Source organism: Mytilus californianus, unplaced genomic scaffold (assembly GCF_021869535.1).
Source record: "Mytilus californianus isolate M0D057914Y unplaced genomic scaffold, xbMytCali1.0.p SCAF_1, whole genome shotgun sequence".
In the NCBI taxonomy this organism is placed as follows: Eukaryota; Metazoa; Mollusca; class Bivalvia; order Mytilida; family Mytilidae; genus Mytilus; species Mytilus californianus.
The window spans coordinates 19,868,570-19,895,826 of record NW_026262581.1 but is presented as its reverse complement, the minus strand read 5'-3'; the positions used below and the strand labels follow the sequence as shown (position 1 = coordinate 19,895,826).

Sequence of the window (27,257 nt, the reverse complement as noted above, 5' to 3'; positions counted from 1 at the left end):
TCCATTTTTTAAAAAATTTGATGTGTTTGAGATTTTGATTTTGCCATTTGATAAGGGACTTTCCGTTTTGAATTTTCCTTTGACTTCGGTATTTTTGTTATTTTACTTTTTATTGTACACTTTTTATACGTATATCTTATTTATTTATTGTGTATTTTATCGTTTTTCATAACAATCCGACGCCCTCGAAACAAAGATCATTTATCAATTAATATTAAGGATAACAGAATATTCGTCATTATTATGATGTAAATAAACTCAGGATTAAATTTTTGTACGCCAGACGCGCGTCTCATCTACAAAGGACACTCACAAGTGACGCTCGATTGTTAAAGTTAAAAAGGACAAATAAAGTTCAACGTTGAAGAGCAGTGATGACACAAAATTCCGAAAGGTTTTGCCAAATATAGCTACGGTAATGTATTCCTTGGGAAGAAAATTCTTAGTATTTGAAAAATTAAAAGTTTCCTCAAGAATCTAGAAAGTAAAACAAGCTAAAGACGAAAAACGCTAAAATCTGGGAGTCCATGCAAACCAAGTTCCCACTATAGAAGAGACCGCACATGTATTCATTCCAAACGAAACAACATGGCCTACAGACGTGGATAGCACTGAATTTTTTGAATCACACCTTTCTATCGTTCGCATCTGGTACAAACGTTTTTAATTTTCTTATCCAAAATCTTTCCCTGGTTATTCTCTCCTCCATACACCAAGCAGCGTCATGGTCAGTGGTAATAACAGATAGTCGATTGAGATCTGACTGGGTGTGGTCATAGGATTTAAAATGACGACTGAGAGGAAGATTCGGCTTACATTCATAGTCACTACGATATACGTGGAACTTCATACGTTTGTGAAATGGCTGTTCTGGCTCACTAACATGCTGTTTACCACATTTACATTGCAATAGATAGATGAAAGATATCTGGTGTCCGAAATATTTATTGATATTTGTATTTGTTTACCTTTTCAACATAAGGAAATGCCAGTTCCAAGTCAGGAATATGACAGTTGTTTTCCATTCGTTTGATGTGTTTGAGCTTTTGATTTTGCCATTTGATAAGGGACTTTCCAATTTGAGTTTTCCTTGGAGTTCGGTATTTTACTTTTTTCCTTCTTTTTAATTTTGGTGCTCTTGTATACTCTATATACGTATATTTATTTATTTATTGTGTAAAGTATCGTTTTTCATAACGTTCGAAGCCCCTGTAAAATGTGTAAAGAAGATAGTTTATCAATAAATATTTCGATAACAGATTTTCTTCATTAGTATGATGTAAATAAACTCATCATAGATACCAGGATTAAAAGGTTATATACCATACGCACGTTTCGTCTATATAAAGACTCATCAGTGACTCTCGAATCATAAAAGCCCTCGGATGAAAGATCGTTGACTTTTATCTCGACATTTTGTGGATGTGTGAGGTATTTGTATAAATGTGCTACTTGTCCCAAGTCAGGAGTCGGTAGTACAGTGGTTGGCGTTGGTTAAAATCTGTCATTTTTTTCGTACATTGTTTTGTTATAAATTAGGCCGTTCGATTTTTTCTTGTTTGAATTTAATTTTCCCTAGTTCCAAATCTTTGTCCATTTAATTTTTTAGTCACTGAGTTGGGACAAAACATATGACAAATTGACAATGTTGATCAATTTTAGGCATACTTGATATACTATACTATACAATCAGAAGACACAGCAAGCACATTCATGTTCATATATAGAATCAATTGGTTATACAATGTATGTCCCATTTTCTCTTATATATTTCAATAAACAAAATTACTTTTTCAGGTTTCTTTGCATGCTAAAAAAGTCAAATGGACAAATATGCTGCACTTCTCTAGACAAATTCAAATGAACAGGACCTAATGTAAAACAATTGGATAATCTGGAATCATGGTTTTTATCTCATTGCTATTTATGATAGAAACCGTTATTATCATTGAATTAAGATGTATTTATTCAAAACCAGTGTATAGAAATAATGATGAGAAATTTCGGAATATAGCTGTTACATCAGACTATGTATACATTGGAGGCAACAGTAAAATATTACAGTTAAATTCATCTTTGATTCAATCAGACCAGAAGTATGTTTCCGTTGATGGTGTAACTTCAATTTACTCTGAAAATTGGTTACTGGCTACTCATAACAATGACTCTTTAATTGTTTGTAACTTTAACTCGAATAACGATATATTGTGTTTGAAATTCGAAAAAGATCTTAGTGTTGTTACATATGATAGAAGTCTGAAAAGTAATAAACCAGCTCCTAAATATTTAACCACAACAGCAAAACAAACAAATATTTTGATCATAGGATCGTCAACGTGCTTATGGCATGACATAAAATATAGCAAATGCAATGCTATATCTAGTTATTCGTTAGATAATTTTCTCGTAAGATTTCAACCAGGACGTCGAGAGTATGATGTCGAGTATTTACAAAATGCGAAGCATGTTACTTTCAGGGCTATTTTGAAAATAGAAAAATTTATTTATTTTCTCTTCAATACAGAAGAACGACATTCAAAATTAGGGAAAATGTGTACAAGTAATACTGAAAGTGAATTCACAGTGAGTAACGTTAACTCATTTGAAGACACGCCCATCGTATGTTCACGTGATGGCAAAATCTACACTATGGCACAAGATGCGGTGCACTGGAAAGAATACTTGTTTGTTGTTTTTAGTGATGATTCATCAAATGTGATCTGTAAATATAAACTTCGAAATATTGCAAAAACCTTCATGGAATCCAGACAAAAACGATTAGAATGTCCATATTATAATACTGCAAATACATACTTCGTAAAGCAAGCCCTTACAGACTGGTGTTTTAATAGAACAACAGGACAATGTCAAGGAAATTCTTTAAATGTAAGAAAACCCAGTACAAAATAGATGCCCTCTTGACTTTGTTAATAATAAACCGTAACAAATGAATTGTATTTTACTATTGTCAAATTGTTAATATACTTGTATGTAAAAAAAATATGATCTATCATTTTAGATAAAAATGAAAAATAATTATGTTTCAGTTCAACAACATTATTACTTTATTACAAATATACATATTACATTTATGAATATACAATAAAACAGAAAGTTAGAAAATACAAATGCTGACCATTGGAATTTGGTTAACCGATGATAGTTATCATCAGCACAGTTTGTATCTTTCAGATTTCCTGCCCAGAAACGACTGACAAAACCGACGGATTCTGTAAAACACAATTCTTTGGATCAGTAGAAGGTGCATTACCTTCAACAGAAGACGAGATAGTTTATAGCGAAGAAATTTTACAAGTCGGTGCCATAGTTAAACTTGGTGTTTTAGGTTTTAATACCCACTCACTTATTTTTGCTGGGACGACAACAGGAAAAATTGGTAAAGTATGTACATATATTTCTCTAGTCGATTTATATATAACGTGAATGGTTGCTTATTTTTTGTAATCAGGATGTGGTTACTTGATTTTATTTCATCATTGGTCAAAATTGAGTAATGATGTCAACTTTTCTAGCTTTCTTCTGAGTTCACTATAGTTACGTTACTAAAAAGACGACCATGTTTTTTAACGTTACATAGAAAAAACATGATCTCTATGCAGATACCCAAAGTTTGCCTCCATAGAACGTATAAAAAAATCATTAGAGAGACCGATTCCTGCACCGTATCTCGTGTAATAAAGGTCTCCCGATTTGCTACGGTACCAACCGTAGTACGAAACGGGAGCCGTCATTTAAATTTGGAAAATAATTGATATATACACTTAATATCAACGTATGTGTAATGAATCATAATCAGAAGTATTTGGAGGATTTTTAACTGCAACTTGTTATTAATTTCACTTTGATATTTTTATTATATATAGCAAACAGTATTGTATGTACTCGATTATGCTTTCAAGCAACCGTTGCAAGTAACCGTTGCACGAACGGTTTATAACTTAGATTTATTTTCTTTAAATTAAAAAGGCAAAAAGAAGCTAAAACATACGACACATTTATTTTTTATTTGCTTTTTTATTGTTATATTGTTATAACAGTATAGAATGAATAGGTTCAAATTTTATGGGTAGGCTTTTATGAAGCATGAAAAAATTAGAGAAACTTTAACATATAATATTAACCTCCTTAATAAAGTATTAAATGATGAAATAAGTACAAAAGGATTCTCAATCGCATTGGGGCTAAAACCAAAATAAGAATATCATAAATATGAAAAACTAAAAACAAATAATCTTTTTATCAAATATACATCAACATTAGAACGAGTTCAGTGTCAATTCTTCGCATTCTTTAATTCAATTAAATATTGTCACTTATTTACGTATCTGAAATTTTAAAATATCTATGTTCTTTACCATTCTTATATTTTTCTGCGTTTTTACAAAAATCGTCTTACACATGTATGAGAAATATTACTAATGAAAAAAGTACGAAGAAAGTATCAAATGTGACCTACCGAATTAGACTTATTACCGGATTTGTTCTAACATGAGCAACCGACGGGTGCCACATGTGGAACAGGATCTGCTTACCCTTCCGGAGCATATGAGATCACCCCCAGTTTTTTGTGGGGTTCATGTTGCTCAGTCTTTAGTTTTCTATGTTGTGTTTTGTGTACTATATATTGTTCGTGGCGTTGTCAGTTTGTTTACGACTTGTGAGTTTGAGTGTCCCTCTGGTATCTTTCTCCTCTCTTTTACATGCAATTATATAAAATGTAGCATATTGAACATCATTTTAAAAACACATTAATTTAACTCATATATTTGTTTGACATATTTGGCTGACAGAGGTCAAATTTAGTTGTAATCTATATGCATTTATATAACGTGCAATAGTAGGAGAGCTAGAATGATAAGAACTTTTAAAATACACTTGTAAATATATATTACTCTAAATCTATCGGATTTTCTGTAAAATTGATATGGAAAAGGTGTTTAAATAAAAACGAGTCCTTAACCAATCCAAATATCTCAATACAATTCCTAAGACACAATTCTCTTTTTCTTGTAACAGCATAAATCTTCAGAAATGTTGAAATAAGAGCGAGTCCTTAAGCAATCCAAACATCTCACTATTATCTCTATGACAAAATCTTCTATTTTTGTAACAGTATATATCTTCAGAGAATCAATGTAAGATCTCATCCTGATTACAAGAAAAAAGTTTTTGGTATATGTTGCCGTCACGATGTTACTCTTTTCGATGTTTTTCTCACACTCAAAGGAAACAATTATTTACTAAAAACGACCGAGGTGACCATCTATTAAATGAAAATAACACTTTATCAATTTGATGTGTTTTAAGCGCTTTTCTAGATTTACCTTCATCACGGATACTCTCACCCAAACATCTCAAAGATACAGATCTATACGACCAAACGGGGATATAACAGAATACCCAAATCCATCTACGGTCAACTTTGCCTGAGGGAGTTAATTTTAAACTAAGTTTTTTTTACCAATTTGTAAATTTATCGACAGAACCAATATCATTTTTAAATGCAATCGGTAGGCATGGTTTCATCAAATGACACTTTAAATCTAGTCACCGAACATTTGTCAAGATATTTAATTTATCTTATACATTTCAGCTTCCCAATTGTGAACTTTTCATTTCTAAGTAGCAACAATTCAGCAGAACCTTTTTATAGTTAATTCAATATTTCAAAGCTTGTCTTTCCTATTATGATTTCTTTGCTAGGGAGTTGCTGTTTACAAGGAAGCTTTTTAACCAAGGGTTTCAAGTGGTGAAGTTGAAATTGTCAGTTCGAAAATTTTACGGACGCCATCACGAGTTGGTTGACCTTTATTAATTATCTGTTTTACAGTTGACGACGCATGTGTTCGAATTGATGTAACTACGATGCCATCCTCGTTTCCTTGAATTTTACATACCGAATTAGACTTATCACCGGGTTTGTACTTGCATGAGCAACACGACAGGTGTCACATGCAGAGAGGGTCTGCCTACCCTTCCTCAGATCACCCCCGATTTTTCGGTGGGGTTTCTGCTGCTCATTCTTTAGTGTATTTTGTGTGTTTGTGTTTTGTATACTGTTGTTTGTCTTTTTGTCGTTTTTCCTTTTTTGACATAGCATTGTCATTTCGATTTAGACCATTCGAGTTTGATTATCCCTTTGGTATCTGTTACCATTTCTTAGATATAATTGTAAAAAATGTTGAAAAGAAAATAAGTGTCGAATATTTTTATTTTTTTATTGTCAGATATATGTGGATGAAAGAAAGAATGAACAATTAGGAATATTTCAAATCGTTCAGCATTCGTTTCCAGTTTTAGATATAAAAGTCCACAACCAGAATGTCTATGTGATGACTGAAAATACTGTAAGTACAAAAATGTACTTTATACAACATGTACAATGTATGAACATCACATAGAAATATCATATGTGTTGAAGAATGTAACCTTAAATAAGCGTTCAATATTTCTTGAATTGCACAAGCTACAATATCGCTTATAAATGATGAAGTCTTCAAAAAAAGATAAAGCAAAGCAAACGAGAAAAGTAACTGAAATATACTAAGCACGATTATTTCGAATCACGTTCACGAAGCATTACAATGTCTTAGTTAATATTTTCAGAGTGAATGGTTTACGCAAAAGAAATCGACTCATTCTGATATTTTCTCTATTTTTGATACAATATTTCGTCACCCAACATATTTGAGGTGTCCTTCCATATAAAACATGACATGCAGTAAGGCAGAATAGCTTTGTGAAAAAATTATTATTTATTAATTTTTTTTTTATTTTATTTTTTGTACTTTATTTTTCAATTCTCTTTTCTTTTTTTGCTAATTGTGTTCATAAGATAGATCTACTGAACTGTGCATTCTCTGTAAAATTGTAACTGTTATATATAATGTAAAGGAGAAGACTTTAGAAGTTGGTTAAACTTGTAGCCGATCCTATTTGTCTCTTTGAGCTGATAAAATCGTTATAAACTAATTCTGTCAAAATTGTTAATAAGTTGTTAGATGCTGCAAATAGCATTCCCTTGAATATTGAGAGACTATGGGTGGCATTTAAGAGAGCAACGCTGTTTGAAAAATATACTTTAGACCATTTACCATAATTGCTCAAACAACCCCACTCTATATCTACTATTTCAGATCAACACAATACAATTTATGTAATTGGCGTTCAAATTTTGATTACTACTCTTTGAGAATACTACAGATTAAGGCACATTTACAAACTCGATGGATATCACAAGACAAAGAAGGTAGCATTATAAAGGAACTTCATTCAAGAGTACCGGACTGGCTTTAAGTCACTTTCAGAACACAGAGCGTATGCTGTGTGTGATAATTATACCACAATGTGAAAACGATGTCAACGCTATCTGTAATAAAAACGTTATGTGTATTTAATTACTTATACCATAGGCACTGGCTACGATTCCCCGCAAAAAGTAACAATTATTGTTACTTCCGAGACAAATTGGCAAAATTTATTTCCGGACAGGGAACCCAATTTCAAACGTAAATTGCAGGTAACAATAACATCATTTTTTATTGTAACCTAGCGGTCATTGTCAGTACCCACAAAAAATATTCAGACAGGCACTGATCTAAACAAAATTTGTTGCTATGTACAATAAATAATTTTCTATTCATATGAATTCGTGTAAATATGTACACGGGACAATGACACGGATACAGTCCAAAGTATCCCGATGCTACAAACAAAAAAGACATAATTTGCAAATGTAAAATTTTGCAGGTAACGATATAAAATGATATTATTGTTACCTGGAATTTCTGAATGAAATCGGGTCCATGTCCGGATATACATTTCGTAAATTAGTTTAGGAAGTAAAAATGATATTTGTTATTGTTACTTTTGCGGTTATCGTAGCCAGTGCTTATAACATGACATAACAATTGCAATGCATTCTGTTGAGACTTAACATGCGTTTATAATTTAAATGCTTAATATTTTACGATAGGTTGTAATCACTTTTAATGCCATCGTAAAAAAAGAGGAACTATACAAATTTAGCAAGATCTATGTATTTATTTACTTTTACGCCTAAGGTGACAGAAACCAGTTATATCTAAATTATGATTTTATTCAGTCATCATGAAGCAATGATATATTCCATTAGTTCATTTCATTATCTTAGCTGAAATTGTTCTGCTTGCTACACATGAACTTATACACCAAACTATAGACGCCTAAAAGAAATGGCAAATTAACTCATCATAGATACCAGGATTAACATTTTGTACGCCAGACACGGGTTTCGTCTACATAAGACTCATCAGTGACGCTCGAATCCAAAAAGTTAAGAAGGCCAAATAAAGTACGAAGATGAAGAGCATTGATGAGCCAAAATTCCGAAAGGGTTTGCCAGATACAGCTGAGGTTATCTATTCCTGGTGTAGAAAATCCTCAGTATTTTAAAAATTCTTAGTTTTGTAAACAGTTAATTTATAATTATGACCATATCAATATTCTTTCATGTCACCCTAAACATTTACTAAACTCTTTTATTCACTGGCGAATTACCTGATTGTGCTTCTAAGTTTGAGCACAATTTATTTCCCATCAAAATTATGTCACATGCCACTGTAAATACAATAGCAACAGCCAGGTGTTTGGAATTCATCTATTGCCAAGGAAGATTTTACAGGGCTACCAATATATATTTTTAAAAAGAGTTTTCAATTGTTTTACATAAAGGCCAAACAAAAAGGAAATACTTATTTCATTTTTATGTTACATTTTTTTCTCATTGGCTAAAACTTACCGTCAAATCAACAATTGCATGTGTTTAACTGCCATATTGAATTGTTGAAAACCACAAATGTTCAATTAGTTATAGAATAACTATTCGAAGAATTCAAGAATAGAAAAAAATAGTCAACGAGTGACCGAACAACAAATTACTTCACGAATGCGCTTAGCGCATGAGTTAATCATGTTAATTGTCTGTGTTGTTCGGTCACGAGTTGAATAGTTTTCGATATATGAATTCTTCGATTAGTTATTTTTTTTATCTTAAAATACTCAGAACTGTTTTGTTCTACGCATTCCCAACTTGCTTTTAATGCAACACTACGGCAATTTCTTTACAACACCAATTGTTGTATGACGTCAGTTTAGTGAAATTATCGGATGCATTTCACATGGAAATCACGGTATTTCATTGGAATTAATATAATAATTATAGAATAAATAATAAAAAAATTCTAATTTAGAAAAATATTCAACGAGTGACCGAAAAACCCATTCATTCACAAATGCTTGCAGCGCATGAGTTAATTATCAGTGTTGTTCGGTAACGAGTTGAATATTTTCGATATTTTAATTCTTGGATTAGTTATTCTATAATAATTACATTGATTGCAATGAAATGCCGTATTTTTTTTATTACATTGACAGTAGAATTTTTGAATGGAAATAGAGTAAAAAAATGAAAGAAACTATATTTTTTTCTCTTTTTACGTATTCTCTATTGTATTGATTCACCGTCATCGACAACGTCTTGACAACACCCATTTTTGTATGACATCAAAGGAGTGAAACTATCAGGTCTATTTATCGGTTTTTATTTCACTGGAAAATTACGGTAATTCATTGCAACTAGTGTAATAATGTTATTAAATCGATATTTTTCGATATCTGAATTATTCGATTAGTTATTATTTTTATTACATTGACCATGGGCTTTTTTTATGGAAATAAAGTATGAAATATAAGGAACTTTATATTTCTACGCATCCACAATTTGTTTTGATGCAACGTCATTGACAATTTTTTGACAACACCATAGTTGTATGACGTCAGAGGAGTGAAATTATCGGTTTTTATCTCACTTGGAAATCACGGTATTTCATTGCAATGGATGTAATAATAATATAAAATAATCAAAATAAAACAACATCTACCTCATAAACCCCGTTGAGATATTATCCAAAACTGAATCGTACAAGTAACGAAATAACGTTAGATTTGAGAGTTTTTATTTGTATGACGTCATGTTTTGCCATGACGTTCAAGGGCCAAAATCATTTACTAAGTTTCTCAGAATTTTTTTTCATCTTAAATTTATACATTTTTACTATTTATTTTGTGAGGCATTATTATAGGATAAGCAGTACTGCAGTTGAAGAGTTGTCGCCGTCTATTCCTATTGGACGGTCGCAAATATCCGTTTTTACAGTTTCCGCTACACGTCACCAGTAAAACTTCATTTGCGATCGCCAACTCGCCATTGACGACGACAACTCTTCAACCACACTTTTATTCCTTAAATAGAAGGACAATCCTATAAATGAACAAACATCAATTAAAAATGTCAGGAAGACTATCCTTAAAAAAATCTAAACTGAAATTTGTCAAAACAGAACAATTGACAAAAAGTAGAAGGCACTACTTTAAGACACATGTATGTCTATTTAGGCATGTTATTCTTTAACATACATCCTTAATAGTCCGAAGGGTACTTTTCAATTGTTTGTTTTGTATGATGAAACAATTGTTGTCCTTAGAAGCACTCTCAGGGAATAATCCTTTTAGATTGACAATTATGGATATCTACGTGCCATAATTGTTTAAAGTACAACAAAACACACATTTATATAAATGATCATCCAATGGACCTTATGTGTAAATTTTGTTTTTATAGGTTGCGCGCAGTTTCAGGGAATATGGTTAAAAAATTTAAAGGCAACGGAACAAAAGCCGTTGTGTTTCACATAGGTTTTGATATAAGTATTCTTGATTACTGCTAGGTATGCAGTTGAAATCTTTATTTTGTTATCTTTATGGAGATGCACAATTGAGAAAGGGCCAAATTAAGTTGTAAAAAGGGTGTTATTGAACACAATTTTGGATAATGGTTAAACTAACAATATTTATTTTTCGAGGAAAGAGTAAGAAGACTCAATTGCGGGTTTTGTATGGATTTATATTATCAAATTAAACATAAAAGCAACATTTTCTATACATGTATTCTAAACGGTTTTTAACATCACTAACCATATATGAAAGCTCTTCAACATTTGTAACAGATTGCGAATTTCCAATATATTGACATTTGACATCAATAAATAAACTCGTCATAGATACCAAGATTATAATGTTGTACGCTAGACGTTCATGTTGTCTACTAAAGACTCACCAGTGACGCTCGAATCAAAAAGGTAAAAGGACATTGTCTAAAGATGCAACTTGTGCAGAAAATAATGGCAACGCTTAATGGCATCATTCTCACTGGGTGGATTCCACCGCGGAATCTTAAACATTGTGTAGTCCTCGAGTTTATCACAAGCCCAAAGGCTAAGTACTTTGGTATTCGAAGAAAAATATAAATATTATAAAAGTACTAATTAGTATGAATTTAAAGAATGCATCTCTTTACTGCATAGCTTTAATTCATTGGCTTAGTTTCGTAATAGTTTTAGCCCTTTTCAAGTATATATGGTCTACAACGTCAATATTAGGTTTTAACTCGAAATATTTTGGCCTCGAGCATCACTAAGATTTATTAAAATGTGCAGCATAAGCAGGCAAATTTAAACTGTTAAATATCATACATTTAATTCAAGCTATAAACATTGTGCTTAAAAGACTGCATTTGTTGTAAAAAGAAAATGCGATCGTATTTCAGGTCATAAATATTGCTGATAATGAGCCATGTCCCTCCAATGTACTTTGCTTTGAATGTATGAAATCAGAAAATCCTACCTGTGGATGGGATATTGTATCAGCCAGGTAATTATCAACATTTTTCCTTTGGAGCGTTGCTTTTGACATACATTCTTAGGCAACATTTTATCAATAACATTTATATTTAATTGTGTACATGAATGTTTATCTTAACCTGCATCAGTATGATATCAACAGCGTCGAACATATTGTATGGTCATATACCTATTAGTACGATGATGGCAAGAAATATTTAACATTGTATCTACTTCAGTATTAACTACAAACGCAATCTATTTGAAAAAGAGAATTTTATTTTATTCTCTTTTTTCAATGTTTTCTATTTGTGTGAACAAAATATTCCAACAAACATTTAACTGGCATGATTGTAACACATATATTTGATAATGGTATCAAATAACACTACACAACAAAACTAGGAGAACAATCTCAAGAAATAAACACGTTTTACTTTACATATACAAGAAACGTAGAAATTATTTGTTAACAAGTATTGGGGAAATTTCCCAATAAAGTTGATAACCAATCAGATATCAATAATTTGGGAAATTTCCTCAAAAAGATGATGACCAACAACAAAACAATAGAATGGGGAAATTTCCCTGAAACGATGTTAACGAAAAAGAAATCAATAGAATGACAAAATCTCCCCATAATGATGAAACTAAAAAGAAATCAATAGAATGATAAAATTTCCCCAAAAAAGACGATAACCAACAAGAAGTCAATAGAATGGGGAAATCTCCCCAAAAAGATGATAACCAACAAGAAATCAATAGAATGGGGAAATTTCCCCAAAAAGACGATAACCAACAAGAAGTCAATAGAATGGGGAAATCTCCCCAAAAAGATGATAACCAACAAGAAATCAATAGAATGGGGAAATTTCCCCAAAAAGATGATAACCAACAAGAAGTCAATAGAATGGGGAAATCTCCCCAAAAAGATGAAAACCAACAAGAAGTCAATAGAATGGGGAAATTTCCCCAAAAAGATGACAACGAAAACGAAATCACTAAAATGGGGAAATTTCCCTACAAAGTTGATAACCAAAAAAAAATCAAAAGTCTAGGGAAATTTCCCAAAAAAGATGATAACGAAAACGAAATCATTAAAATTTCATAACCAAAAATAAATCAATAGACTGGGGAAATTTCCCAAAAAAGATGGGAACGATACCGAAATCAATAGAATGGGGAAATTTCCTTACACAGTTGATAACCAAAAAAAATATTTAGACTGGGGAAATTTCTTCACAAAGATTTTAACCAAATAGTTATCTATAGACTGGGGAATTATTCCCACAGAGATGATAACCAAAATAAGTTCACAGGCTTGAAGAAAAATACTCATGCATTGCACAATGATTGCACATTCCGTTGTATACAACAGCGAGAAGTATGTCGTCTAACAGATACTGTAAGAATAGAAAAGAGTCACTGCGGTGAAACATTTTCAGCAGCAGATAACACAATTGAAAGGAATCATTGGCTGGGGAAACATTCACACTGATAAATTAAACAACAAACATCAGAGATAGAGATGATACAGTATAGGAAATGGGCTAATTTCCTCACTAAATCTTGTTTAACTGTAATCATGTATATCGGGGCCTTTAATAGGCGACTATACAGTATGTTTTTTCTCATGTTGAAGGCCGTAAGGTTGCCATTAATTGTTAAAAACCACTTAAAATGATCTTTGAGGAATAGTTGTCTCATTGACAATCATACCCGATCCCCTTATCTATGAATAGCTATACATTAACTCGTATGTTTTATTCTGTCGGGGCCTCGGTGGCCAAGTGCTACAAGTAGTCCAACTACTGTATCACTAGCCAGTCAACGCTGAGATTATGAATTCGAATTCCGCTCGTGCAAGGTGCGCTCGACTCCAATCTTAATTGACTAGGCCCATGATTGTCAGTTTTCCTATCGAAGGTTCGTGCTTTTCTTCGGGCAATCCGGCTTCCCCCATCAATAAAAAATGACCGCCACGAAATAGCACAATGGTGTTGAAAGTGGCGTTAAACACCAACAAATCAATCAATCAATCAATTTAATCTGGTGAATTTCCCAGCCTGTTTGAAAAAATTACACCCTATGGGAGACCATGAAAAAAATTGACACATTTGAAGTGAGTTTATAATCTTGCAGAATGTGGTTTTAATTTCAACTGTTCAACATTTACAGCAAATATTATAATTCAAACCATACAGATTAAATAGAAAATAAGCTCTGTCCTTTATTTGGTGTCTTTATACAGCAGTAATAGATCATGCCTTAAGTTGAAGTCTTCTTTTCCTTTCCTGTAAATATATCATGCCTTAAGTAGAAGTCTTCTTTTCCTTTCCTGTAAATATATCATGCCTTGAGTAGAAGTCTTCTTTTCCTTTCCTGTAAATGTATCTTGCCTTGAGTAGAAGTCATCTTTTTCTTTCCTGTAAATATAATATGCCTTGGGTAGAAGTTCTTTTCCTTTCCTGTAAATAGATAAATCGTTGATCCAAAAGATTGCTACATGTACCAGACAGTGTGACGTTACGTTAATATTATAAGGAAGGTTCCATTTTATTTTTAGGGGAGGGGGCTGGGATGAAATTTGAAAAAAAAAACGTCAGGACCGAATAGAGGGAAAAACAAAAAGAAAAAGGCAGGACAGAGATTACAATTAAAAAAAAAATGCAGGACAACATTTTTCATCCTCCCCCCTTTTTCCCCCAATTAAAGTCAAATGGTAGCTCCCTTACGTATAAATAAGCCTGCTATATGTATATCGTTACAGGGTTAACTGCATTGAATGTCTCAATACTTTCTGTTATCGTCATTCTGACGTTGATATCTATAAAATGAGAAGATTGTACCTGCATAGGGCAATTTTGATATCATTTAGAAAGAGTACGAGCACCTTTACAGACATTCTGATATCTGAGTATACAACAAATTTTGAGGAGGTTTTCGCGAACTATAAGTTCAGTTTTAGAATATGTATCATGAGAATCATTCTGTCAACACTGTGCTAATCGGGACAATTTCAAACTCGATATTTGATTCATAAAAATTAGGACAATACAAATATTTAAAAATAGATGTGAAACCCTGTTTAATTTAGAAAAGATGGAGTTACAGTCTATACAGTAACTTTCTTTCACTTGCAGTATATTTACATATTTGCCAATGTGCGTTTTTGTATTGTCAGCAGAAATGTCCTTAAAAACTAGTAAGTCTATTTCCTCATCAATTGACTACGCTTGAGAATTGGCAATAGTTAGGCATAGTTCACGCTCACGATTTTTTTACGACACTGTATCGTATGATAGCGTTATAGAGTATAGAAGTTGTGGTGACGTTACAGTAGAAATTAAATAAGGTCACCGAATTTGTTTTTTTCCGCTAAAAATCAATCCTTAAAGAAATGCATTCTAAAAAAAAATAAACTAAATAAATGGGAATGGACACAGATGCTGACCTCGCTTGCATATAATGTTATAAAGGGACACAACTCAAGAACTGTAAAAGTGACGCTACCAAAATTAGTACTTGCTCTACATATGGCAAAATCAAAGGTACTTTATTCAAATGATTTGCACCACGTGACTTTGTCCCTTTTGATCAAATTACCTCCCTTAGCTTAAGATTGAAAATATAATTTATTTTAGATTTGCGGATAATCACGTCCTTTTCCGTCATGTATCTAAAACTAATGTATCTTTAAAAACTTCCTTTGGCGGATATTTACAAAAAATGCTGTGTAATTCTAAGGGAAAATGCTTAAAATTTGACTTTTAACGAAATGGGAAGGTTGAAATCATCATTTTTTTTAAAGAATTTGGCCGAAAACTTAAGAAAGCAGGTAAGTTAAAAGTTATTTAACTTTAAAATTCAACCTACAAGGTGTTTCCCTATATGCGAACAAATCATGAACAATATCTTCTTGCATATGTATTTCTGTTTTGAATCTTGCTATTTTACGATTTTCCGTCATTTAATATGATCTTATATAGCAATTATACTATGACTACGCTTCCGATTTTTAAACTAAAAAGGCCGAAAGATTTCAGAGTAGACAATGTCCATTTGTACACGGACAGAAGCATAAAAACATGTACAATTCACCTTTATGCGAACAAATTGTTCATTCGAGATACGGGTATTGGCATATTGGCATTTTTATTTAAGGGGCTTATATAATCCTATTGCAATGGCTGCCGTCATGATAAGGCAAAATGGCCGCTATGCAAATTAGCAAATTACCCCAAATTTTGCCATATGAAGTTTTGTGGTAATTAGCATTGTGTATACGTTTCATAACATTTAGTTGAGGCAAACTTAAGTTAGACAACCGAAACAAAAAATCCAGCAAGTTTTCCATTTGTAAAGGGGCATAACTCTAGAACGGTAAAAAATGACGCCACCAAAGTTAAAATTTGATCTGTGTTTTGTAGTAATAAGCATTGTGTATAATTTCATAACATTTGGTTAAGGAAAACTAAAGTTAGAGAACGGAAACAAAAAAATAAGCATTTTTTCCATTTGTAAAGGGGCATAACTCTAGAACGGCAAAAGTGACGCCACCAATATTCAAACTTGGTCTGTGTTTTGTGGTAATAAACATTGTGTATAAGTTTCATAAAGTTTGGTTGAGGCAAACTAAAATTAGAGAACGGAAACAAAACAATTAGCAATTTTTCCATTTGTAAAGGGGCATAACTCTAGAACGGTTAAAATGACGCCACCAAAATTCAACCTTGGTCTATGTTTTGCGGTAATAAGCATTGTGTTTAAGTTTCATAACATTTAAGTGAGGCAAACTAAAGTTAGAGAACGGAAACAAAAAAATCAGCAATTTTTCCATTTGTAAAGGGCCATAACTCAAGAATGGCAGAAGTGACGCCACCAAAATTCAAAATTGATCTGTGTTTTGTAGTAATAAGCATTGTGTATAAGTTTCATAACATTTGGTTGAGGGAAACTAATGTTAGAGAACGGAAACCAATTTTGGGACGTTCTTAAGGAAGTACAGACAGACAAGGATAAAAAAACTTATTGTCCCCTCCGCTACGGCGGGGGCATACAATTTAAAAATAAATCTTTAGAAGTCTGTTGCCGATGAAAAAAGCAATATCTAGAAGCAATGAATTATATTTAACAAGAATGTATCCGTAGTACACGGATGCCCCATTGCACTATCATTTTCTATATACAGTGGACCGTGAAATTGTGGTCAAAAATCTAATTTGGCATTTAAATTAAAAAGATCAAATCATAGGGAACATGTGTACGAAATTTCAAGTTGATTGGACTTCAACTTCATCAAAAACTACCTTGACCAACAACTTTAACCTGAAGCGGGACGGACGAACGGACGAACGAAACATAATGTCCCTCTACTATCGTAGGTGGGGCATAACAATAACAAGAACAACTTTCAGTGGTGTCGTGGTAGCATGTTTGCATCGAGTGCAGGAGGTCATGGGATCGAAACCCGGCTTGGTCAAAACAAAAACTTTAAAAGTGACATTTGCTGCGACTACGTTGAGCACGCAGCATTAAGGAGTAAGAGAAAAGACTGGTACGAGGGAGACAATTTACTCTATTCTATGGTAAATACTCTATTACCCTTCACGGAGACGCTTGATCAAGTGTCCGCTTTATTAAATATGACTCTATCCTATGGCAAATACTCTATTACCCTTCACGGAGACGCTTGATCAAGTGTGCGCTTTATTAAATACGGATGGTTGTTATATACAAGACGTCATAGTTTATTACTTTGAATTTGAAATTTAATCGACAGTAATAACAGAACATTCAGTATAATAAATTAAATAACACATATCAGAGAGGGTGATAGAGCAGATTGTTACCCCGGGAAAAGACATTGTCAACCTTGGCTTCGCCTCAGTTGACAATGTTTTCTCGGGGTAACAATCTGCTCTATCACCCTCTCAGCTATGTGTTATTTATATATTAATACCCGCTCGACCAAGATCGTTCAAATTCGAATTAAATGTATGTATGAACGACCAGCCACTCCGCTAGCAGCCATTTTTCAGATATGTCTATAAACCAAAAAAAAAATGGATAAGTTTCATTCTAACTTAATTTTTTTATTAATATACTAGTAACCCCTAAATCGTGTGTTTTATATATAAAATGAAGCAGTCAAAGACACTATTAAATGAATTGTCGTTAAATTAATGAACACGAACTGAAATTTTGAAATTCATTTAATCAGAGTGTCTTTGACTGCTTAATTGTATCCTTAAAACAGATAATTTAGTAGTCATATATTATAGGGACTCTGAGGGATTCTGACGTTACCGACGTTATATCTGCCACAGTGCAATTTTGGCAAACCCTTTTTTCCTGATATTAAAAACAAATAACTTTTCCTCCAAACCAACACATTAAAAATTATATATAGCGAAAACCAATATTCCACAGAGTACTCTTCTACTATAGTTTTACGATAAAAGAGCACACAAAGTCCGATTTTGATGATCCATTGTTACGTGTGCATTGTTAACGTTCTGAATTTGCGGTCGTATTCTAACAAGCACATCGCACTTAAGACCATTTCGCTTTTTTCTATGCAGAAATCCAAATATGAGAAAACATAAGATATTAAGTATTGTATACCCTAATTCGTTTAAAATAGGTATGAAATCAAAATAATGGTGCTAAGCAGCAAACAAATGCATTCATTTCAGATTTATTGAAAAATCTAGGGTTTTGTGGAACATTTCGCAGTTTATACCAGTCCCATTCAATTCTACAGATAAAAATAATTAAAGTTCGGACTGTCGTGTACAGAGATTATTCTTATACAAAAAGCGCGTTCCATTTGAGATTGGTATCACTAAAAATTCAAGTAGTATTTTACGTCTATTTTTATCACGATTACGTCATCTATTTTTACCTTTAAAAAACAAAAAAGAATCTAGAATTGATCATGTCAATTTCGAGCATTTCTGGAAAGCATGGTGCTAACATGGATAATAAGTACTATTTGATGTGAAATGACCAGCCTTGGCTTAATGTATTAACATGCTTTGAATGCATTTGTATTTAGTCTTTTTTTTACCAAAACATGTTACTCATATACATACGTTTGTGATCACCCCACTATGAAGTGAATAAAAAATGTTTGAGAAATAGTTATATTGACATTTACTTCTCATAAACTTTCATTTAAAAGCAAGACACTATAAAAACTATAAGACAAATAAAACGGTGTAATAGTATACACGTATTGACTGGTTATGGTGTAATATTATACATGTATTGACTGGTTATGAGGGCAATAGCAAGTTTGTTGTCCCTGAGATATCAACTATTGCTCGAGGCCGGGGAATTTGGATTTCTTTGAAAATTCTGTTTTTCAGTATAGTAAACACTTTATGGCTGATTATGGGGATTATGACAGTAAATAATAAACTGTTTGCTTTGAAAGATCAGAGAATTAATAAATAAAGATGCATGACTTAATCTCGTTTTTATGTAAGATGTAGAAAACGGACAAAAATTCTTAACGTGGGGCATAATCTTGTACAGATTTAAAATATATTTCTTTATTATGAAGATCGTTTAATTTTTTGACAAGCTCATATATCTTAGAATTGCCTTAAATGTACCGAGCGACACACGATAGTCAAAAGGGAGCTCTATACAATATACATGTAACAGACTTGTTAGTCTGAGATTGATAACTTGAATGATAAACTAGAACAAATGAGTACGTTTAAACGATATACCGACGAGACGGCAACCAAACGACACAAATAACTAGAAGACATCTAGAGTGCAACATTGCAAGATATGAAGCTCTACATCACACCGAATCAAACAACGTGAAACCAATAACAGGAATTTTCAACTAATGCGGAAATAATTGTTTACACTTTTTTTCATACAATTTTACAACAATTGCAGGAAATACTTGAACTTTGACGTTTGTTTGATTCAAACAAAGAAAACCACATGACAGAAAAACAATAGAAATCACGATATAGTACCTATAGACGGAAATATTAAATGCATGACAAAAATAGATACCAATAATAATACATAAAGGTCAAGTATTGAGTACAGATGTATTAACTTAAACTTTTAACAATAAAGAAACTGAAGCTTTAATTTCCTATCTGAAATAATGAAGAGCGTATTATGGTTGTAACATTCTTTTGTATGCCCACCTACGATAGAACAGGGTAGGGGGCTTATATTTTCTGTTCTGTTAGTCCGTCCCATATTTGGTTAAATTTTGGTTTAGATAGTTTATCATGAAGGGCTGGTCTCATCAACATTAAATTATATTAAGGACAATTGTTCGTTATAATGTGAACTTTTCATATTATATAGCAGATTACGGTTTTGACAACGATTACACGGTTTACAAATTGCGGGGCTTTTAAATAAAGGAAATATAAACCAGTAATAATTTAATTTTGGCAGCTAGTGTTAACATACATGCATACATAAATTAGTATAATATACACATAAAGATATTCATATAATACGATACAAAAGACTACACATATAAATATCAAACTAAATGAAGCGGGTCCAAATGGAATAATTGTAAAGTTTTTCGGTTTCCATCGGGCCGGGGTTCGAACTCACTACCCCTCTCTATTCTCGCAGAAAATAACAATCTTTAATTCTGAATTGACTGTTGGCGAATAAAAGCCATGAAAGTTATCTTTATGGTTCCTATACATGGATTCTGGGTTTTTATAAAGAAAACTATCGATATACTAGGTCCACGTTTTGTTTCGTCAATTTCTTGAAGTATATCAAACGATGATAATTGTAAACGACAACGATAAACATATAGTAATGTAAAAAAGAAAGATATTGCTTAATTCATGAAAAAAAAAGAAAAAAAAAAACAATTCAAAGTGCACGTGTTTTCTTCATACAAAATAAACATTAAGATAATCTTTTTTTAGTTTTCATTTTTTGACTTTTTTGAAATTCTATGTAGTTAGTAACCACTTTTTTTAAGAATCTGGTCGATTTAGAATTTCACATATTGGATAGAATTCTGTCTACTGTTGAAGACATTTTGTCGAACTCTGAATGTCTTTTGTGTCGTTGGACTGATGTCTCATTTACGCATACCACTATTCTTCTTTTATTCATATAAAAATATAAAAAATAAATAAAACACTTTCATAGTTTTCATTTAAGAAAACATCCACATAGAGTATAATATCATGTCACAGTTAAAACCAAGTAGCCTCACTAGGAGTAGCTTTGTTGATTTCATAGATTGCAATACAGTGATTTGATAGCAATGTCAGTAGAATGTAGTTCTTTAACGGTGCTATCATTTCTGTATTACAGAATCTGGAGCTTTAGACCTCACAGTTGTTTTTATACCCTCATTAATCATTTTCTTTATAATAGCATGAAAAGTAAAAATTTGTTCTCAGTCGGTCCTCCTGAATTACACGCTGTTCATATTATTACTACAATATGGATAAATTTCTTGCACGTAAGTTGTATACGTATAAAAATCCAATTCTGGACCTAAAAAAAGTTAACGTAATCTTGAAATGTCCGTAAAGGAATAATATACAGAATATTTTGACTGACATTGCTTAACTAGAGCTTGTTCAATGTAAAAACTAATTGGACCCAACTTTTATGCTTTTAAACAAGCAAGTCGAATTATGAATTTTTCGCCAAACATCTTCCATCTTATTAAAGCTGTCAGTAATTATCAGAGGACATGATTTTCCATTTCTAACAGATGTACAATGTAGTAAACTTTTTTGTTTGTTAGAGACTTATAAGACTTAAAATCAGTGTTTAAAGGATATTTGCCATTTTAAATCTACTTGTTTTCATGACAATGCTGCAAGTAAGTCATGTTCAAACAATTGCAGATAAACATTGTATTCCAACAAGGCGATAACTCATCCTTAACCATTCAAATCACATTTCTTCCCGCCAAAATATTTTTTTTCCGTTTTGCCTCAATTAATCTTCTAAAATGATGTATAGTTTAAGTATGATGCAATTGCGTCAAAAAATCCTGCAGAGTCCCTATGTATTAAAATAAAAACGGTTTCAAGTTAACTAAGTTTGAATCTGATGCAACTTTTGGGTTTATAGTCATATCTGAAAACTGGATGCAAGCGTAGTGGCTGCTAGCTTGATCCTGGTGTGCGAGGCATTAATACCTTAAAAATGAGATTACTAGCTTGTGTATGTTGAAATTGATCTTATTTTGTCATGTTATCTAAAATCCTACCCATAAAATTCCAACCTATTCATGTTATACTTTTTTCATAATATTTATAGCATGCAAAATCAGATATAATATAAAGTAATGTCTACTAAATCTGCTTATAAACCATTCGTGCAACAGTTACTTGAAAGCATAATCGAGTACACACACTATCGTTTGCTATAAATACGTATTATATCCAAGTGAAAATAATGCCATGATGCAGCTAAAAATACTTCCAATACTGTTGATTATGATTTATAAAACGTACGTTGATATTAAGCGTATATATCAATTATTTTCGTTCAATCTCGGCTTCCATGTCGTGCTACGGTTGGTACGGCATCAAATCGGGTATCTGCTATTAAAATTTCTCTTGTGCAAATGTAGAAGAAGAGATGAAGGAGTCTGCAGCTGTGATTTTTTGTGTTTAAGATAATTTCAGAATTGATGGTTGTTTGTTATTTCATTTTCACTAAGCGTTGGTCATTTGACTTTCCCACAAGTATTGATTACAGCACGGTGTTGTCTGTTCACTTTTAATTGTATGCATCATAAATATCTAGCAAATAACACATCTTGTTGTGATTAACAAAAGATATCGATTAAAAAGATGGTCTGAATTATTCGGGTTATTTATATATATTGTGCATAAAACAGTGAAAAATAGTAATTACATGCTTTATTTAAAAATTGACACACTTGCATTTTCACTGATCGATGAAATGAGCTCGAGGCCAATTGAAAACTGTCAGATGGGCATAAGGACCTTGCAAGGTACGCACCTATACCAATTAACTAGCTATTTGTTAGCGAAAAATACGTCATAATTGTGTCATTTGGACAGAGGATTCGTTCTGCATATGTCTGAAATATTTGTCACTGGAAGTTAAACAAGCAGTTTTATATTTGTATGATAATATAAATTTTAATTTCTGGTAAATGATACAATCAAACTATTTTTTTCAAATTGATATGGTACAATTAAAATGTTTCACTAGACGCAAAAAGGAACTGGTATCGCAGTAAGGTATTCTCGCAGTAACTACCGGTATGCTTTTTTGAGAACATGTAGTGGTATTCATGCTAGAAATAGGAATTTTGATGATCCATATTTCAAAAATGACAACATTGTTTCATAAGAGGGAAAAAGAATCGGCATGGCAGTAATTCCTCGTCTTTGAATATATATCATTATATTGACGAAAGCTATGAATATATGTCAATATACACTTTGTTTTATCAAAAATTACTCTGAACAAAAACACATTATCTATCCAAAATTTTCTAACATTACGAATGATAATTGCTATGAAGATGTTTCACAAGACGCAAAATGGATCGATATGGTGCTATGCTTTATTTTTATAATCCGTATTTCAGAAATGACAATATATTATACTTTGCTTTATCAAGTTTTATTCTGGACAAAAACAAATGATTTATAAATTTTCTTTCAGCACGAAAGGGGGGGGGGGGGGGGATGGCACTTAATGTAATAATGTAATGAGTGGTAAGGATGGGCCACTGAAATAGTTCACTATTTCATGCTCCATATGAGAAATTCAGATAACATATATCAATAGGTTGAATTTATCACTTGCTTGATTATATCATAAGTCACTGTAAGTATCTGAATCAGGTGTCAGTATCTATTTTTGATGCAGTTAAATCCGACCATTTTGACATTTGCATGATAACAATTATTTAAAGAAATTCCACAGTGTCAGCGTCTTTTAAGAGGGAACGGCAATGTAACTTTTTATCAGTTTTTCAATAATATAAATCTATCTCTGGCCATGGGGTGTCACTACATTTATCTGACCAAACTTGTTTATTGTATTTTGAAAGTGAAATTTCGTCATACTGAAAGATATGAAAGGGCAAATAGTGGAAAGTATTTAAGATGTGACGAATTTATCAGAAAAGCAAGGTGTGATTATGACGATTGCAGGGGCGATTTCAAAAAGGGGGAGGGGTTCCCAACCCAGGATAAAAGGGGCGGGGAGTTCCAACTCAAGGACCCCCCAGGATCCGCCACTGAATTGCGTTGCTTTTAAACATTAACGTGACGTAGTTGGAAAATAAGATTATATATTTTTATCCCCATATCGACACTCCTTTCAACCCTACGTAGCCAGCACATACAGTTAATCAGTAAATAATTTAGTCAAACGTTTGTGTATTTGTCTTCACAGCATGAACTTATCTGATGACCAGAATATTATAGATGATTATGACCAGCTGTGAACTATGGATTGTAGATACTATGTAACGCCAAGGAATTGTATACTCAAAGCATAAACATAATTTATAATTTGGAACCAATCGGTGGCACACTGTACGTCTACGTATGTAAGGAGATCACAATAGAATTTTCATAGAATATCATAAAAATTGAGACGAGGCTTTGTTATTAAATAGTTTATTCGTTTGTCCATATCATCATAATATTAGATATAAGAAGATGTGGTATGAGTGCCTATGAGACAACTCTCCATCCAAGTCATCATTTGTAAAAGTAAACTATTATAGGTCAAAGTACGGCCTTCAACACGGAGCCTTGGTTCACACCGAACAGCAAGCTATAAAGGGCCCCAAAAATGACTAGTGTTAAACCATTCAAACAGGAAAACTAACGGTCTAATCTATATATGTCATTATAAAAATAAGAAGATGTGGTACGATTGCTAATAAGACAAATCTTCTAAAGACACAAAATAACACAACTATAGGTCATCGTACGGCCTTCGACAATGAGTAAAACCCATACCGCATAGTTAGCTGTTAAAATCACTGAAATGATATGTACAAATGTAAAACAATTCAAAAAAGAAAACTGACAGCCTGATGTATGTGCAAAATAATGAACGAAAAACAAATATGATATACAGCAATAAACGACAACCACTGAATTACGGGCTCCTGAACAAGTACATATAGAATGTGGCGGGGTTAAACAAGTTTGAAGGCGCGCCAACCCTCCCCTAACCTGGGATAGTGGTGTAACTGTACAACATAAGAACGAACTATAAAAATCAGTTGAAAATGGCTAAACTCGATAGATCGATACAAAGCAAAAATACATCTTACAAAAACGCAGAGTTGTCGTGGCAGGGTACCTATACATCCCCACTACAAAAAGACACTAAGTACAGATCTGAGTGTACTCGCAGTTATTGACAAAACCAATAATAACTAATAAAATCATGCGTCTAAGACTATAATATCAAATAAGTTCACATCCAACATCTATATAATGGATTTAGTGTAAAGATTTATAATAATAATGAATGTGCCTATTTAAATTAATATTTAGTTTGATTTTAATTTACTGATAACCACTATACCAATGAAAACAGTACAAAAAGATCTAATTATAGCGTTGAATTGGTAACCTTTTTAGAATAAGTTTAATAAAAGGAACGGTAAGTTTACCCGGGACGTACATGTATCTTAATTTCCAGGCTCGGCAAACTACATGTACATCTCCGTAAAAACTAGGGTGTGCTTTCCGATTAAAATACAACCAAACTTCCAAACCAAATCTAAATATCTATGGAAGAGTTTAGTAAAGGTTTTAAATAATTTGGTAACGAAATCCCTGACTTAATAATTTACCAGTTATAAATAGATTACGTTCATTTAAATCCGAAACGTCACAACAGACACGTGCATAGCGAACGAGTTGTGATGCATAAATACCGTAAGATGGGGCAGAAGGAACACCACCGTCCCTTTTGTCGTGTATTTTTGTACTTTGGTTCAGCCGGGGGTCGATCTGGATGAAAGGCCTACATTTAAAAATTTAGTGGTTGCTTAATTATAAATCCCGCATGCATGCACTCTATACGTCAGTAAGGATTTTATTTTCGGCTTGTAGAAGTCTAGGTGACCAAGATATTTCTATTCTCTAATAAACACTATAGATGCACAATTCAAAGCCATTTAATTATTAATTTCAAGTCATACAACTTCAATTAATTTTCAAGTAAATCAAAGTAATGTAAGATTTATAGACATAATAATTTGAATCAGCATTACACACGACTCCACATATTGAGTAATTCATCGTGATATAAGTTTGACCGGAATTATGTACAAATGTTTTGATAAACCTGATAACCGGATGGTTACATATACCATATTTACCCCGTGTACGTCACAAAATCAACTAGTCAACGAGGGACTTATGGAATACTTTAAGGCAAAGCAGTTAGAATTATATCCCTTGGAGTTATTTGGAGGAGACTGTGAAAACGTATTCACACCTACGGTGGGGGAAGTGTTACAATTTAGGACAAACCCCGCCATGAACAAGGGAACAGCTGTATTTGTTAGTGGATACTGGAGAAGAGAAAGATGCATAAATATTATCAATACTATGTCAACATGGTCAAGAGGGAATTTATTTGTAATAGAAGATGACAACACAAAATACAAATTTGAACTCAACAGATATCAGCTCAGACCTTACAATTTTTTAAAACATATTCTCTGTGACAAATAAAATATATTTAAAAAATATGTTTTTTAAAATTAATGACCAACTATGTAATTAGATTGTGATACTAATTTCGGAATTTAAGAAATTATATAAAAAAATAAGATGATGTGGTATGATTTTCAATTAGACAAATATCCACCAGAGTTGAAACAAAGGCAACCGTACGGCCTTCAACAATGATAAAAAAAAACATACGGTAATGTTAATGATTCAAAGCCGCTACATGATTAAAAGCCATATGAAAAATGTAAAAATATTTGATCTAGAAAAGTAAAGGCCTTATTTAGTGTTAGTGCAGTAATTTATTATTTATTGATATTGGACATTGATTACAGAAGACCACAATAAATAGGTCGTTGTTTTGGTAATGCCTGGACGTCGACTAAAGGATCAAAATATTTGACGTCGATTTGAGAATATGACGTCAGAATTGGACGTCATTTGAGAATGTGACATCAGATTTGGACGTCGATTTGAGGATAAAAATATTGGACGTCGATTTGAGAATATGACGTTAGATTTTGACGTCGATTTGAGGAACGGACGTCGATTAGAGGCCGGACGTCGATCTGAGTCTAACATATATTGCCTATGTTTTTGTTAATCTACAAGTCTACAAATCTACAAATCGTCTCCTCTTAGCTGATGGCATCAAAAAGGAAACCAAAGGAGGCGATAATAAGTGCTACTGCTAATAGATTCATAACTAATAAATTGCCGATATATTTTGATGCATGATAAGCATCATTACTATAGTTGATAATTATATAAATAAGAAGATATATGG

The 27,257-nt window shown here is 32.5% G+C and overlaps 1 protein-coding gene across 1 annotated transcript in view; it reads left to right on the top strand.

Annotated features, from left to right (window-relative positions):
- Positions 1–1,802: 1,802 nt before the first annotated feature.
- LOC127713138 (plexin-B2-like) overlaps positions 1,803–27,257 on the top strand; it is a 40,302-nt gene continuing 14,847 nt past the window's right edge. Inside the window, exons 1-4 of the mRNA XM_052219801.1 lie at positions 1,803–2,886; positions 3,193–3,402; positions 6,249–6,368; positions 11,666–11,769. Coding sequence (XP_052075761.1) covers positions 1,903–2,886; positions 3,193–3,402; positions 6,249–6,368; positions 11,666–11,769 — 1,418 coding nt within the window. The 5' untranslated portion in view covers positions 1,803–1,902. The remainder of the gene's footprint in view (positions 2,887–3,192; positions 3,403–6,248; positions 6,369–11,665; positions 11,770–27,257) is intronic.